The 15,191-nt window shown below is 39.1% G+C and overlaps 1 protein-coding gene across 1 annotated transcript in view; it reads right to left on the reverse strand.

Moving 5' to 3' along the window:
• LOC145414875 (myosin regulatory light chain sqh-like) overlaps positions 1 to 13,411 on the reverse strand; it is a 51,419-nt gene extending 38,008 nt beyond the window's left edge. Inside the window, exon 1 of the mRNA XM_080284294.1 lies at positions 13,228 to 13,411. Within this exon, the coding sequence (XP_080140420.1) occupies positions 13,228 to 13,411 (184 nt within the window). The remainder of the gene's footprint in view (positions 1 to 13,227) is intronic.
• Positions 13,412 to 15,191: the final 1,780 nt, after the last annotated feature.

The following is a 15,191-nucleotide window of genomic DNA, read 5'->3' on the forward strand; positions in this document are numbered from 1 at the left end:
AGAATAATCCAAAACAATCCAAAGTTAGTCAGAGATTCAGTAGAGATAAACAAATCTATAGTAATCACTGGTATAGAAGAGGAAGAAGTAAAAAAACAAGATCACAAGAGACAAAAAGGAGATGGCAAATGTAATCAGCTTACTGAAAGAAGTATCGGAGGAAATCTGTAGTAAAGACATAGAGGAACACAAAAGGTTAAGGAAATACGAGAAAAGCAAGACAAGACCTCTAAAGGTGACTTTCCAGAGTGTACACACTGCGGAAGAGATACTAAAAAATGCAAAGAATCTTATGGAAAAAGAGGAGTTTAAAAATGTATGGATAAAAAGATGCCTAACACAAGAGGAACTGGAATTACTGAAAGAGAAAAGGGAGGAAGCAAAAACAAAAAATGAGGGAAGATCAGAAAAGGAGAAGAAATTTTTTTACAAAGTAATAGGATTGCAGGTACGAAAGTGGTACACAAACAGGATGGAAGAAAAAGGAGGAAGGTAGTAGAACCATGTCATGACAAGTATATAAACAAAATGATAAAGTTGATGTACTCAAATGTGGATGGAATGGTATCTAAATTACTAGAGATGAATGATTATGTCAGAGAAAATGAACCACAAATAATATGCCTAACTGAAACAAAATTAACATCAAGGATATCCAATGACACTCTAATCTTAGAGGAATACAATATATGGAGAAGAGACAGAAATTTAAAAAAAGGACGAGGAATTATAATATTAACCAAGAAAAATCTAAAAGTCAAGGAAATAAACCTAGATATACCATCACAAGTAGAACTGATTGCAGTAGAGATCAACACATCTAAAGGTAAAGTAATTGTAGGCAATTTGTACATGCCACCCAGATCAAACACATGGGAAAGAGACGAATATGAGGACCTGGCAGAGAGTACAATTCAAAGTATAAGATCATTACTACATAAAATGGAAGAGAAATCGGAAAGAATTATACTAACTGGGGATTTCAATACAAATATAAATTGGAATACTCTAGGTATAATTAGCCAAGAAAGCTGTTGGGACCAAAAGCTCCTGGATCTAGTACAAGAGTTTTTCCTAACGCAACATGTGAGGGAAACCACCAGAAAAAGAGGACGATGTACCTTCAGTGCTAGATCTAATATTTATTAGGCAAGTAAATGATACTGACAGTTTAATATATCACCCTCCACTCAGCAAAAGCGTTCATGCAGTACTAAATTATAACTTCAGGGTAGCATATGACATAGTAAACAGCAATGACAGTTACAAAAAGAGCCTAAACTATAAAAAGGGAAATTATCAAGACCTAAAGAAGTATTTCTTAGAAGATGATTGGGAAAATGAGCTTAGAGGACAAGATTTAAATGCTGTATATAAAAAATTCTGTGAATTTTATGAAATAGGAGTCCAGAAGTACATCCCACAGCACAAGGAAGCAGATAAGAAAATACGGAAATGGTTCAATACAGAATGTAAAAAATCAAAAGAAAGAAGAGATTTGTTGTGGAATAGATACAGAAGACACAATAGTGAAAGGGCGTATAATAATTACAAACAGGCAAGAAACGACTATACAAGAATAAGGAGGGAAGCCCAAAAACAGTTTGAGGAGGATATAATAAATAAAAGTAGTGATCAACCAAAGCTGTTTTACAGCTATATCAGAAGCAAAACCAAAGTAAAAGATATAATACAATCCATTACGGACGAGGGAATCACTTATACACAAGAGAAAGGTATTTGTGAAGCACTAAATAAGAATTTCCAATTAGTTTTTACAGAAGAAAAAAACTTTGAGAGGGACTATGTGGAACACGCATGTCCACACATACTACCAGATATACAAATAGCAGAAAAAGTAATACAGGAGGAGTTAAGTAGATTAGACAGAGGAAAAGCAAGTGGTCCTGATGAAATTTCATGTTGGGTACTACGAGAATGTGCAAAGGAGTTAAGTAAACCATTATTTTTAATTTTCAAGAAATCCTTGAGTCAAGGTAAACTACCTGATATCTGGAAAAAAGCAAATATTGTCCCCTTATTCACGAAAGGAAATAGACAAAATCCACTCAACTACCGACCAGTATCACTGACCAGTGTTGTAAGCAAGGTATTAGAAAAGCTTATAAGAAAAGCTTGGGTAAATCATCTAGAAGAACACAGTATGATAACAGAAAGACAGTTTGGTTTCAGAAAAGGAAAATCATGTGTTACTATCTGTTGAGCTACTATGACAGAGTAACAAACACAATACAGGAAAGGGAAGGATGGGTGGACAGCATCTATTTAGATTTCAAGAAAGCTTTTGACACCGTACCACACCAAACACTTTTATGGAAACTGTACCATCAAGGAGGAATTCGAGGCAAACTGTTTTGTTGGATGCAAGACTTTCTCATAAAAAGAGAAATGAGAACAGTACTAAGAGGAAACTACTCACCATGGAAAGAAGTGACTAGTGGAGTACCACAGGGTTCAGTGCTGGCACCAATCATGTTTTTAGTGTATATAAATGATATAAACAGTAACACTGGTAATGAGAGCTATCTAAATATGTTTGCAGATGATGCAAAAATACAAAGGAGAATTACTAGCACAGACTCTTGTAGGGAGCTACAAGAAGAACTAAATAAACTTCATGAATGGAGTAGTACATGGCAAATGGAATTCAATGTGGACAAGTGTCATGTAATCAAGTTTGGTAAAAATGGAAAAAGACCTGATTGGGATTATAAGTTAGGAAATAAAACCCTATACACATCTGAAAGAGAGAAAGACCTAGGTGTGATTATCAATAACAGACTATCTCCGGCTGACCACATCAGCGAGAAGATACGGAACATGTATACACTGCTTGCAAATATGAGAATAGCATTCACATACATAAATGAAGACATGCTAAGAAGGATAATAACATCATTCATCAGACCAATCCTGGAATATGCATCAGTAGTCTGGAGTCCTCATCTCAAAAAGCATATAGACAAGATTGAAAAAGTTCAAAGGGCCACTACAAGATGGATACCAAGCTTAAGGGACCTAAGCTACGAAGAAAGACTAAATAAACTGAATCTACCAACACTACAGGAGAGAAGGAAAAGAGGTGACATGATAATGCTATATAAACGCATATCAGGGAAGGAGAAAATAGACATAAATGATTACTTAACATATGGAGAAGCATCAGCAAGAGGACACTGCAAAAAACTGCATAAGAAGAGAGTTGATAAAGACGTAAGGAAATTCAGTTTCCCAAACAGAGCAACTGATCAATGGAATGCACTACCAAATGAAATAGTGTGTGCCAAAACAATTCACAAATTTAAGGATATGTACGATAAATATGGTTTAAGACACGGGACAGTACGAGCTTGACTCATTCCTGTAAAGATACAATTAGGTAAGAACACACACACACACACACACACACACACACACACACACACAGCACAAAAAAGGAGATAAGAAAATACAGAAATGGTTCAATACAGAATGTAAAAATTCAAAAGAAGAGATTTGTTGTGGAATAGATACAGAAGACACAATAGTGAAAGGGCGTACAGTATAATAATTACAAACAGGCAAGAAACGATTATACAAGAATAAGGAGGGAAGCCCAAAAACAGTTTGAGGAGGATATAATAAATAAAAGTAGTGATCAACCAAAGCTGTTTTATAGCTATATCAGAAGCAAAACCAAAGTAAAAGATATAATACAATCAATTACGGACGAGGGAATCACTTATACACAAGAGAAAGATATTTGTGAAGCACTAAATAAGAATTTCCAATTAGTGTTTACAGAAGAAAAAAAATTTGGAGGGACTATGTGGAACATGCATGTCCACACATACTACCAGATATACAAATAGCAGAAAAAGTAATACAGGAGGAGTTAAGTAAATTAGACAGAGGAAAAGCAAGTGGTCCTGATGAAATTTCATGTTGGGTACTACAAGAATGTGCAAAGGAGTTAAGTAAACCATTATTTTTAATTTTCAAGAAATCCTTGAGTCAAGGTACACTACCTGATATTTGGAAGAAAGCAAATATTGTCCCTTTATTCAAGAAAGGAAATAGACAAAATCCACTCAACTACCGACCAGTATCACTGACCAGTGTTGTAAGCAAGGTATTAGAAAAGCTTATAAGAAAAGCTTGGGTAAATCATCTAGAAGAACACAGTATGATAACAGAAAGACAGTTTGGTTTCAGAAAAGGAAAATCATGTGTTACTAATCTGTTGAGCTACTATGACAGAGTAACAAACACAATACAGGAAAGAGAAGGAAGGGTGGACAGTATCTATTTAGATTTCAAGAAAGCATTTGACACAGTACCACACCAAAGACTTTTATGGAAACTGTACCATCAAGGAGGAATTCGAGGCAAACTGTTTTGTTGGATGCAAGATTTTCTCATAAAAAGAGAAATGAGAACGGTACTAAGAGGAAACTACTCATCATGGAAAGAAGTGACTAGTGGAGTACCACAGGGTTCAGTGCTGGCACCAATCATGTTTTTAGTGTATATAAATGATATAAACAGTAACACTGGAAATGAGAGCTATCTAAATATGTTTGCAGATGATGCAAAAATACAAAGGAGAATTACTAACACAGACTCTTGTAAAGAGCTACAAGAAGAATTAAATAAACATCATGAATGGAGTAATACATGGCAAATGGAATTCAATGTGGACAAGTGTCATGTAATCAAGTTTGGTAAAAGTGGAAAAAGACCTGATTGAGATTATAAGTTAGAAAATAAAACCCTATACACATCAGAAAGAGAGAAAGACCTAGGTGTGATTATCAATAACAGACTATCTCCGGCTGACCACATCAGCGAGAAGGTACGGAACATGTATACACTGCTTGCAAATATGAGAATAGCATTCACATACATAAATGAAGACATGCTAAGAAGGATAATAACATCATTCATTAGACCAACCCTGGAATATGCATCAGTAGTCTGGAGTCCTCATCTCAAAAAACACATAGACAAGAATGAAAAAGTTCAAAGGGCCGCTACAAGATGGATACCAAGCTTAAGGGACCTAAGCTACGAAGAAAGACTAAATAAACTGAATCTACCAACACTACAGGAGAGAAGGAAAAGAGGTGACATGATAATGCTAGTGCATATCAGGGAAGGAGAAAACAGACATAAATGATTACTTAACATATGGAGAAGCATCAGCAAGAGGACACTGCAAAAAACTGCATAAGAGGAGAGGTGATAAAGACGTAAGGAAATTCAGTTTCCCAAACAGAGGAACTGATCAATGGAATGCACTATCGAATGAGATAGTGTGTGCCAAAACAATTCACAAATTTAAGGATATGTACGATAAATATGGTTTAAGACACGGGACAGTACGAGCTTGACTCATTGCTGTAAAGGTAAAATTAGGTACAATTAGGTAACACACACACACACACACACACACACACACACCTCACTGGGGCAAATACATGCTATTCTCTCTCTCTCTCTCTCTCTCTCTCTCTCTCTCTATATATATATACATATATATACTGTACATACACATTTTCATTACCTTCCTAGGTAACAGTAGCTTTAAAAATCTGCATTTGTTTGTATTCATGGTCAAATTCAGTAAAAATTTTTCTTATGTTAATAAGTTTGGTGTTTGACTGTCCTGAACATTTTCACGAGTATCATTTGAGACAGACAGATAGACAAACACCCTATCCCTGGCCATAATGTAACCTCACCTCAAGCATGACGTATCTCCGTTCCCTTGACTGAGAGAAGCCGGGAAAGTAATGGATTACATCACTGTAGAATGAATCAGATTTTGATTAATGGTGGAAAAAAGGAAAGTAAGATAAAAGCAAACCCCATGAGAAAATAATAGCTGAACTATGCTGCCATAATAAAACCGTGTGCAGTGTGAATGAATAAAACATAATGAAATGACAGTTTAAACAAATACAGTAGACCCTTCTTATCAGCGGAATTTCCATCTGCCGATTTAAGTTTCGTTGGGTCTGGTTAGTACTTGGATGGGTGACCGCCTGGGAACACCAGATGCTGTTCTCCCTACGTGTCAAGTGGGGTTGGTGGAGGATTAGTGCCCCTCCCTGTAAAACAATTAACTCTAAGACCTTGGCCACCACGTTTGGGATACATGGCGTCTGGCAATGGATGGATGGATGGATTTAAGTTTCCGTGGATCAAACTTATTTTAATACTGTACTATACACTGTAACTTAATTTGAAATTGGCGCACAACTCACTTTTCTTTTGTAGCTACAGTTAGCATACTCGCACCCACAGGCATTCCCACCACTCCTCCAGTCTTATTGTAAACATCAATCAGTTTGTTACATCGTCTTCGCCTTTCTCGTGTTTACAGCTCTACTGTACTTCATTATGTAAGTGAAAAATGACTCCCAAGAAACAAGTTAGGATAAAAGCAATCCTTCTAAGGCAAAGAGAGCCTAAGGTGTTATCTGGTGTCCTATCAGAAGGGTCAGACTAGACTCACAGCTTACCTACTGTGCCGCCACACATCTCATCGCCTTACCACATTGGCATTGTAGGAACTGCACTACAATCATCGTTGTCATCATACGGCAATCATTGTCATCTATACAGCAATCATCATCGTCATACAGCAATCGTCATCATTGTACGAAGGTTACGAAGAGAACACACAGTCTTTTGGTGAGTGTTAATATGTATTTGTAATATTTTAAAGTATGTTTTTATTTTTTCAGGATGTGCTTAGCTTATGTGGAAATAATATGCCATTTTGTGATAATGACTTAGGTATCCATGGGATTTGCCTTCCGTGGAGGTTCTGTGAAACCTAACCCCTGCAGATAACTAGGGTCTACTGTAAATCAGTCAGTGAGTGTTGTTCGTATGCGTCCAGTTGCGACTTTACTTAGTTTTGTTATCAATGTCATTCAAGTTTATTTCTAATAATCTAAAAGGCGTATATTTATCAGTAAAGATCTCAGTGCTTTAATCTGTATCTGTATAATCCAGTATCTTACAAATAAATAAGGACTTTGGTTGGAATACAAAGTCAATTTGGTGCACGTTCAAACACGACTAGAACTGACCAATCACCGTCTGAGAGCATCGCTTAATGTCACCAGTTCCACCTGTCCTCAGCTGACAAAATCAGCGTGTCAGACTCCATGAAACCGACTATGGATGAACAGTCTATCTGCCATTAAAAAGAATTTTTACCAATATGCAATGTACGGTTTTGGGACTCCCCCCCCCTTAAAATAAAAATATATAAATAAATAAAAAAATAAAAAATAAATAAATTAATAATAAAAATAATCTTGTACTACACCTATAGGGATACTGCACCCCCAAGAGTATAGTAGACCCTTGATTTAATGACCCACGATAGACCAAATATCGGATTTAATGGACATTACCGATGTTCAGATTGCAACTTGGAATGTAATGGATGCAAATGATAAGTGAAAGAGAGAGAGATTGTCCAGGTGCTTGTGGGTGCAAAAGTGTACATATGCAGATTAACATAGACTAAATGGAGAGGCAAGAGCATGAGAGAGTGGGGGTATGGATGGGATATATGCACGGGAGTAAGTGAGAATGAGTGGGCAAAAAAGGGTGTATGTATTGTTTTGTGCAAGATGGAAATAGAATATAGGAGACTATGAATCAGTTGGTTCAAGGATTGTGTGGGTAAGATTGAAAGTAGGACTATAAATGTGGGCGACTCTGTGTGTGTATGCTCCAACGGAACATCATGCAAGTAGAGTGAAAGAAGAGTTCTGGACAAATGTGGAGGGATGCATGGAAAAGTTTGAGAGGATTGAGAGTGTTTTTGATTGGAGATATGAATGGAAAAGCAGGGAGTGTGAAGGTGGATGGAGTATCCAGTGAGTGGGTTGTGCCCTCATAAGTGGATGAGAATGGCAGTGCTCTAGTGGACATTTGTGCGGGGAGGGAGTTGGTGATAGCCAATACCCTCTTTAGACACAAAATAGGTATACATGGTGAGTGATGAGTAGGGTGGGTGGTGAACTGACTGAACGAAAGGCAATGATTGACTATGTGTGTGTGGATGAGAGAATGAGAAGGTATGTAATGGATGCAAGAGCATACAAAGGCTGGGGAAGTGGACTTTCGGACCACCACTTGGTAGGGGTGAAAGTCAAGGTTCAAATGCAATGGAGGTTTAGATGGAGGGAAGGACAGGAGGAAGTAACGGTAGTCCATACGAGGGTAAAAAAAAAAAAGGGGGGGGGGGCCGAATATAAGAGAGAGGTGGAGGGTAAATCTGATTTGGAGCAGATAGGGAAGGTAGAAGGCGTGTGCAAGATGTTCACAGAAGAAATCTGTGCAGCATGTGAGGTGATGTGTAGGGGTGAGGAGATGATGTAAGGGGGTGCAAGGAACAGCATGGTGGAATGAAGAGGTGAAACAAACTGTGGCACAAAAGAAGAAAGCATATAGTGAGTAAATAGGAAGCAGAGGCAAGAAGGAGGCTAAGAGACGGAAGAGAGAAAGTTGAGAGACGGAAGACAGAGTTATATGTAGAGAGGAAGAGAGAGGTGAGAAGAATATTGAGAGAGTAAGGAGAAAGTGGATAAGGAATTTGGAAGGAATATGAGAGTAAAATGGAGGGAATGTAAGAAAATGGTCTGGAAGGAGGTAGACAGTAAGACAGGGTGATAAAGAAGTTAGTAGGGGAGTGAAAGATAAAAATGGTAGATTGATAATGGAGAAGGGGGAAAAAGTGAGCAGATGGAGAGAACACTTTAAGAAACTGTTAAACACACAGAGTGAAAGTAATGCGAGTATGAGTGGCTGGGGAATGGTTGGAAGAAGGAGGGAGGTGAGAAGGGAGGAAGAGACCAGTAGGATGGAAGTAGTGGAAGCAGTGAAGAAAGTCAAAATGATTGAGTGTGTGGTGAAATGTTGAAGCACAGAAGAGAGAGAGAGTAGTAGAAAGGATATGGAAGATGTGCAGATTGGCCCTGAAAGGAAGGTAGAGTCCCAGAGGATTTGAAGTCAGGTATAATTATTCTCCTATACAAAGGAAAAATGAAGTGTGTGGTAATCATTGGGCATTTGTCTTCTTAGTGTATTAGGAAAAGTATATGGTAGGACACTTACTGACAGAGTTAGGGAAATAACAGAGGAATCAGTTGGGGAAGAAGGAAAGGAAGAGGTTGTGTAGATCAGATATTCATCCAGAGGTCTTTAATGGAAATGTTTCTAGGGAAGGGACAGAAGTTGTATGCAGCCTTCATGGATCTTGAGAAAGCATATGACAGAGTGGCCAGACAAGGAATGTGGAAAATTTTAAGAATATATGGAGTAAACAGGAACTTGTTGAATCCCGCGAAGAGTATGTATGAAGGTGCGAAGGCTGCAGTGCATGTGGATAGTGAACTGGGTGAATTTTTCTGTCTGAATGTTGGATTGAAATGGAGATGCATCATATATCCATGGTTGTTCAATCTTTTTATGGATGGGGTTATAAAGGAGCTACAAAGTATGGTAGTGGATGCTGGAGGGGCCCTAATGAGAGAGGGCAGCATTTGGAAACTTCCTGTGCTGTTGTTTGCAGGTGTTACTGTGTTAAGTGAAGATGAAGGGTAACTGCAAGGCTTTGTGAATGAGTTTGGGAGATTTTGTAAAAAACAGACTCTAAAGGTGAATGCTGGAAAGAGTAAAGTTATGGTCTCGAGAGGAATGAAGTCACTGAATGTACAGTGAGGTTGGATGATGATTAAATGGAAAATGTGAATGCATTTAAGTACTTGGGTAATGTGATGAGTAAGAATGGAAGTTCGGAGGATGAAAAGCTTGAAAAGGAAGAAAGGTTGCTGGGTCTTTGAAAGCAGTGATGAGAAATAGGGAAGTCAGCATGGTAGTAAAAAAGTTGCAGCATGATAGTATTGTGATACCAACTCTGACATATGGAAGTGAAGTTTGGACCTTTTTGGAAGGACACAAGTCAAGAGTGAGAGCAGTGGAAATGAGTTATTTGAGAGGAGCATTTGGATTTACATGGAGAGACTGACTGACAAATGAGTACCCGGTATGTGAAGAATCGTTGTGGTGTGGTGTGGATGTGACAGAAAATGTTTGGAGAAATACACTGAGGTGGTATGGCATGTGGAGAGGATCGAGAGCGAGAGACTGACAAGGAATGTGTATGTGAGTGAGGCGGAGGGGGGGAGAGGGAGAAGGAGGCTGAGGATGAGATAGAGAGGAATATGAGAGGGGTATGTGAGCTGAGAAGGAGTGCAATGAAACTGCAGGGGACAGGACGTCATGGGGGCAATTTGTTTGTGGCCACCCCTAACGGGACTGAGGCTCTGGCAATAGATCTTAACATAGATGATGGCCATCGGACTTCAGTTGCCTGTAACAAACCATGTCTGTTAAATGGAGTGCAAAAGGTCGCAATACCTGTGCTTCCTACCCTTTTTGCTCCAACCTGGCCTGAAATTGTCCTCTCCCTACTGTGACTACTGAGTTGTTATAACAGACTATTTTAATACTGTATTGTACTACTCATGAAGATATGCTATGACAAGGATGTGAAATTAGATGCAAAAGGGCAAAACCAAGAGCCACTGGATATGCTCTGAGATCAGATAACAATGTTATTTAGGCCATTTTAATTTTTTTTTTTTTTTTTATGTATTTATCACCAAAATATGTGATGGAAAACTAAAATATGTGGTTATAATCAGTGCTTTATTTCCATGAAAAATTGAGGACAACAAAATCTGAAATGAATAAATGATACACAACCAATCCTGCACCCAAGGGGGACAGGGGTGGATTCCACCTGAAATCTATTGACATTTCAACACAATAGCCTTATATAATACTAAATGATCAGTTGATCACTATCAACAAGAATGGAACATATGATTAACTTTTTGAATTAACTAACAATTCCCCCCTGAAATGAAATTCTGACTACAGACCTGTATACAAAACATAGTACTATAAAATATACATAGCTCAGACTGCTGAATGATTGTAAAAGCAATTTGTAACCACAATTTTGTTCAGAGCCGCTGATGCAAAGCTACCAAACTGTCTCGTACACATCCATGGTAGCAGATGTGGCGAGTCATTATCAGAGATCATATAAAAATGTTGTTATTTAGTCCATTTTAGGTACATCTCTAGCAGAAATAATAATTTATTAGTTCTATCTATCTATCTATTGCCAGACGCCTCAATCCTGTTTGGGGTGTCCATAAACAAATCACCTCCAAGTCGCCCTGTCCCCCGCCATTTCACTGCCCTGCTCCCAACTCACACCCCCCTCTCTCATATACCTCTCCACCCCATCCCTCCATCTCATCCTCGGCCTCCCCCTCCCTCTTCACATACTTTTCCTGATCTCTGGATATAATGGACTATCATGTTTATCAAAGCAGGCTCCCTCCTCCCCCAAATTAGTCCGTTATAACATGGGTCTACTATTATAAGCCAAAAGTGCCACAGCCACCTACAGACAACGAGTACTTCACCTAACTGCATCCCCTCACCTGGTTGATTCTACCAAGGTTCCAATGGCTGGATCTTGTAAGACGTTTTGTAAAGTCTGACAATGAAACACGCTCAGTCATTTACATACTAGGCTTTGTTTGTCATCTCGTGGCTCCTGACAGGGTTAGCTTTAAGCCAACAGGATCAATTGCTCCCAACTGGGCCTCACGCCTAAGGGGGTCCTGCAGTAGGGAGCCAGGGCAGGCCTAATCTGCTCTAGTCTTGTAAAGTACACACAACACCACACTGCAACTTACCCTACACCTAACACCACATTGCAGGTTTTATGGAGAACTATGTACTTTTCAAAGGTGATCTATACATTTTGTTTGTTTACTTGTAGGCTTACAAGTACGCAATTTTATATTAAAAAATAGCTTAGATTCATTTGGTCCATTAACTCACAAGCACTTTTTAAGTGCACACTTTGAGTGCTTTCCATTCTACCACAGAGATATACAGTCTATAGCAGAGTTTATTTATATCTATGATTCTACAGACCTTGGCTGTGAACCTGGGGGCCCCACCAAAAAAGTTCCAAGTTGGGCCTTGCAGCTCTTAAGGCCAGCCCTAGTTCCTGACCACTAAGGCAGGTCATGGATGCAGGCCTGTTGTTAAGATATCATTCAAGGGGAGGGGTCTGATCAGATTCTAGACAAATTTCCATCCTACAAAATGCCTGTGTAGAAAAACTGTAGCTAACACTCCATTATGAGGTCCACTGCAGGACTGGACTTTCTCCTTGACACTGAAGCAGAGAAAGGTGATGACCACATCAAAGTCTAGGAAGATAAACTAACAGAAGTCCATGCCAAAAAATACATTCAAAAGGATTATACTGTAGTACATAATTGTGTACAATGCCAAGAGATCAATGATGCAAAGGATAAGGGTCATAAATAAGGCAGTACTTGTATAATTACCCAAGCCTGAAGACTTCAAAAACACTTGTGTCATGCCCTTTAATCATCCATACAGTGTTTCCCTCTCTCACTACTTGGCTTGAATATGACCTCAGCCATCATGAATGCAAAATGTAGTGAAACTACTCAATATACCATTCTTGAAGAAGCAACTAAGTCAACCAGCCTGGCAAGACTAAGTTTTAAATTGGGTGTGTGATGTTTGTAGCCAAGGTAATATAGTTGTATGAAGTGCACAGCTGTGGTAACTGATGCTTTGTACCATACCTCATCTCAAAAACAGCCAAATATACCCATTTTAGGCTACACAATTCTGGCACACTAAATCAACAGTAATAAAAAATGAAGCAGTGAAACAGTTACTGATAAGCTCAGTAGTAGGGACAGCATGGAGTCTGTACTGAGCTATGCGTACTAGTGGTGGAACCCATTACATGTCACCTTCAAAATATGGATGAGAAAGTTACCACATCTATGCACTTCAAGTATATGACCATGGCTACAAACACCACACACCCAATTTTAAAAGTTAGTCATCCCATGCTGGGTGACTTAGTTGCTTCTTCAAGAAAGATATATTCTTGAATAGTTTCACTACACTTTGCATGGAAACATCATAACTATATTTTAAATTATAGCCTTAAACTGCATCTTGTGGCACAGACAAGCTAAAGAATAAATAAATATATAATTTTAGCAATAAATCATGTATTTAAAAAAGCTACAGCACACAATAGCACATTACAGTACATACCCAGGGACGCTAACATATCATGGAGATCATCCTTGTCAATAAACCCATCACGGTTTTGGTCAATCATATTGAAGGCCTCCTTGAACTCTTGGATCTGGGCCTGGTCAAACATAGCAAACACATTGCTGGTGGCGCGCTGGGCCCTCTTCTTCACAGTCTTCTTTCCGGCCTTACGTGAAGACATTCTGCTGATATGGGGCCGAGAAAAAGGATACTAGATACTTTCAAGGAACTCTGAGGTGTAGGAGAGATTAAGATTTGTGATGTGGACAACTTATTCAAAATTGCGGGAACACTGTTATGAAGATCTGCAGAGACCACATAAAGCAGATACTGATTACATGAGACAAAGTCATCAAACCTGGAAATAGTATTTCTCTGCAGCCATTTCACTCAGTAAAAGGAACTCTTGCAGTTGTTGCCACTGTTCATACTTCTGTGCAATCAACTATACTTATTACCATCAATGATACCATTTTGACTCCTGGCAACCCCCAACACAATATGAAAATGGCAAGACAATAATCCAGGCTAGTGTCCTTACATGCTTCAATAACACAGTCGTTCCTCCTCTCTCTCACTAACACAGTATTCTGCAAAGCTCTTCTTCCACATGACACAGGCTTCCTTTTGCTATCTATCCATTGCCAGATGCCTTAATCCCATAAGAGATGGCCACAAACAAATCACCTACATGTCACTCTGTCCCCTACCATTTCACTGCACTGCTCCCAGCTCACACCTTCCCCTTTCATTTACTCCTCCACTCCATCCCTCCATCTCATCCTTGGCCTCCCCCTCCCTCTCCCCCCCTCCACCTCACTCACATACACTCTCCTCATCAGTCTCTCACTCTCCATCCTCTTCACATGGTCAAACCACCTTAATGTGTTTCTCCTAATGCTTCCAATTACATCCAGACCACAACACTCCTTCACTTCCTCATTTGTGAGTCTGTCTCTCCATGTGACTCCACATGCTCCTCTCAAGTAACTCATTTCCACTGCCCTCACTCTTAACTTGTGTCCTTCCAACAACGTCCAAGCTTCACTTCCATACGTTAGAGTTGGTATCACAATACAGTCATGTAGTAACTTTTTCACTTCCATGCTCACTTCCCTGTTTCTTATCACTGCTTTCAAAGAACCAGCAACCTTTCTTCCTTGCTGTACGCTTTCAAGCAATTCACCCTCCAAACCTCCATCCTTACTCATCACACTACCCAAGTACTTAAATGTGCTCACATTTTCCAATTCCTCACCATCCAACCTCGCTGTACATTCACTGACTTCACCTCTCTCAAAGACCATCACTTTACTCTTCCCTACATTCACCTTTAGATTCAGTTTCTTACACACTCTCTCACTCTCATCCACCAAGCCTTGCAGCTCCCCTTCATCTTCACTCAACAACACAAAATCATCTGCAAACAACACTACAGGGAGTTTCGAAACATTACCCTTTCTCACCAAGGCCACTCCAACATCCACTACCCTACCTTGTACCTCTTTTATTACCCCATCCATGTACAGATTGAACAACCTTCAAAGAGAAAAATTCACTCAGTTCACCATCCACACGCACTGCAGCCTTAGCACCATCATACATACTCTTCACAGCATTCAACTTCCCATATACTCCATATATTCTTAATACTTTCCACAATCCTTGTCTATCCACCCTGTCATAAGCTTTCTCCAAATCCATGAAAGCCACATACAACTTCTTCTGGCATGCATTAAGTGTAATTATCCGGAAAATAAAGACAGTGAACTTAAGAAGCCAGTGTTTATTTACAACGCCTGTGTACTTTACACCTGAAGGCTGACCATAGGAGGAACAGCTCACTGGGCAACGTCCTACCTGTACTGCACTACTGCTGTTGAAGCCTGTGGCAGTGTGGGGTGGGGACATAACATAATGATAAAAATATAAAAAATTACACTGGTCAACAACCAATTATC

Source organism: Coenobita brevimanus, chromosome 101, assembly GCF_032717465.1.
Source record: "Coenobita brevimanus isolate Jiangsu-jjx chromosome 101, ASM3271746v2, whole genome shotgun sequence".
NCBI classification, from domain to species: domain Eukaryota; kingdom Metazoa; phylum Arthropoda; class Malacostraca; order Decapoda; family Coenobitidae; genus Coenobita; species Coenobita brevimanus.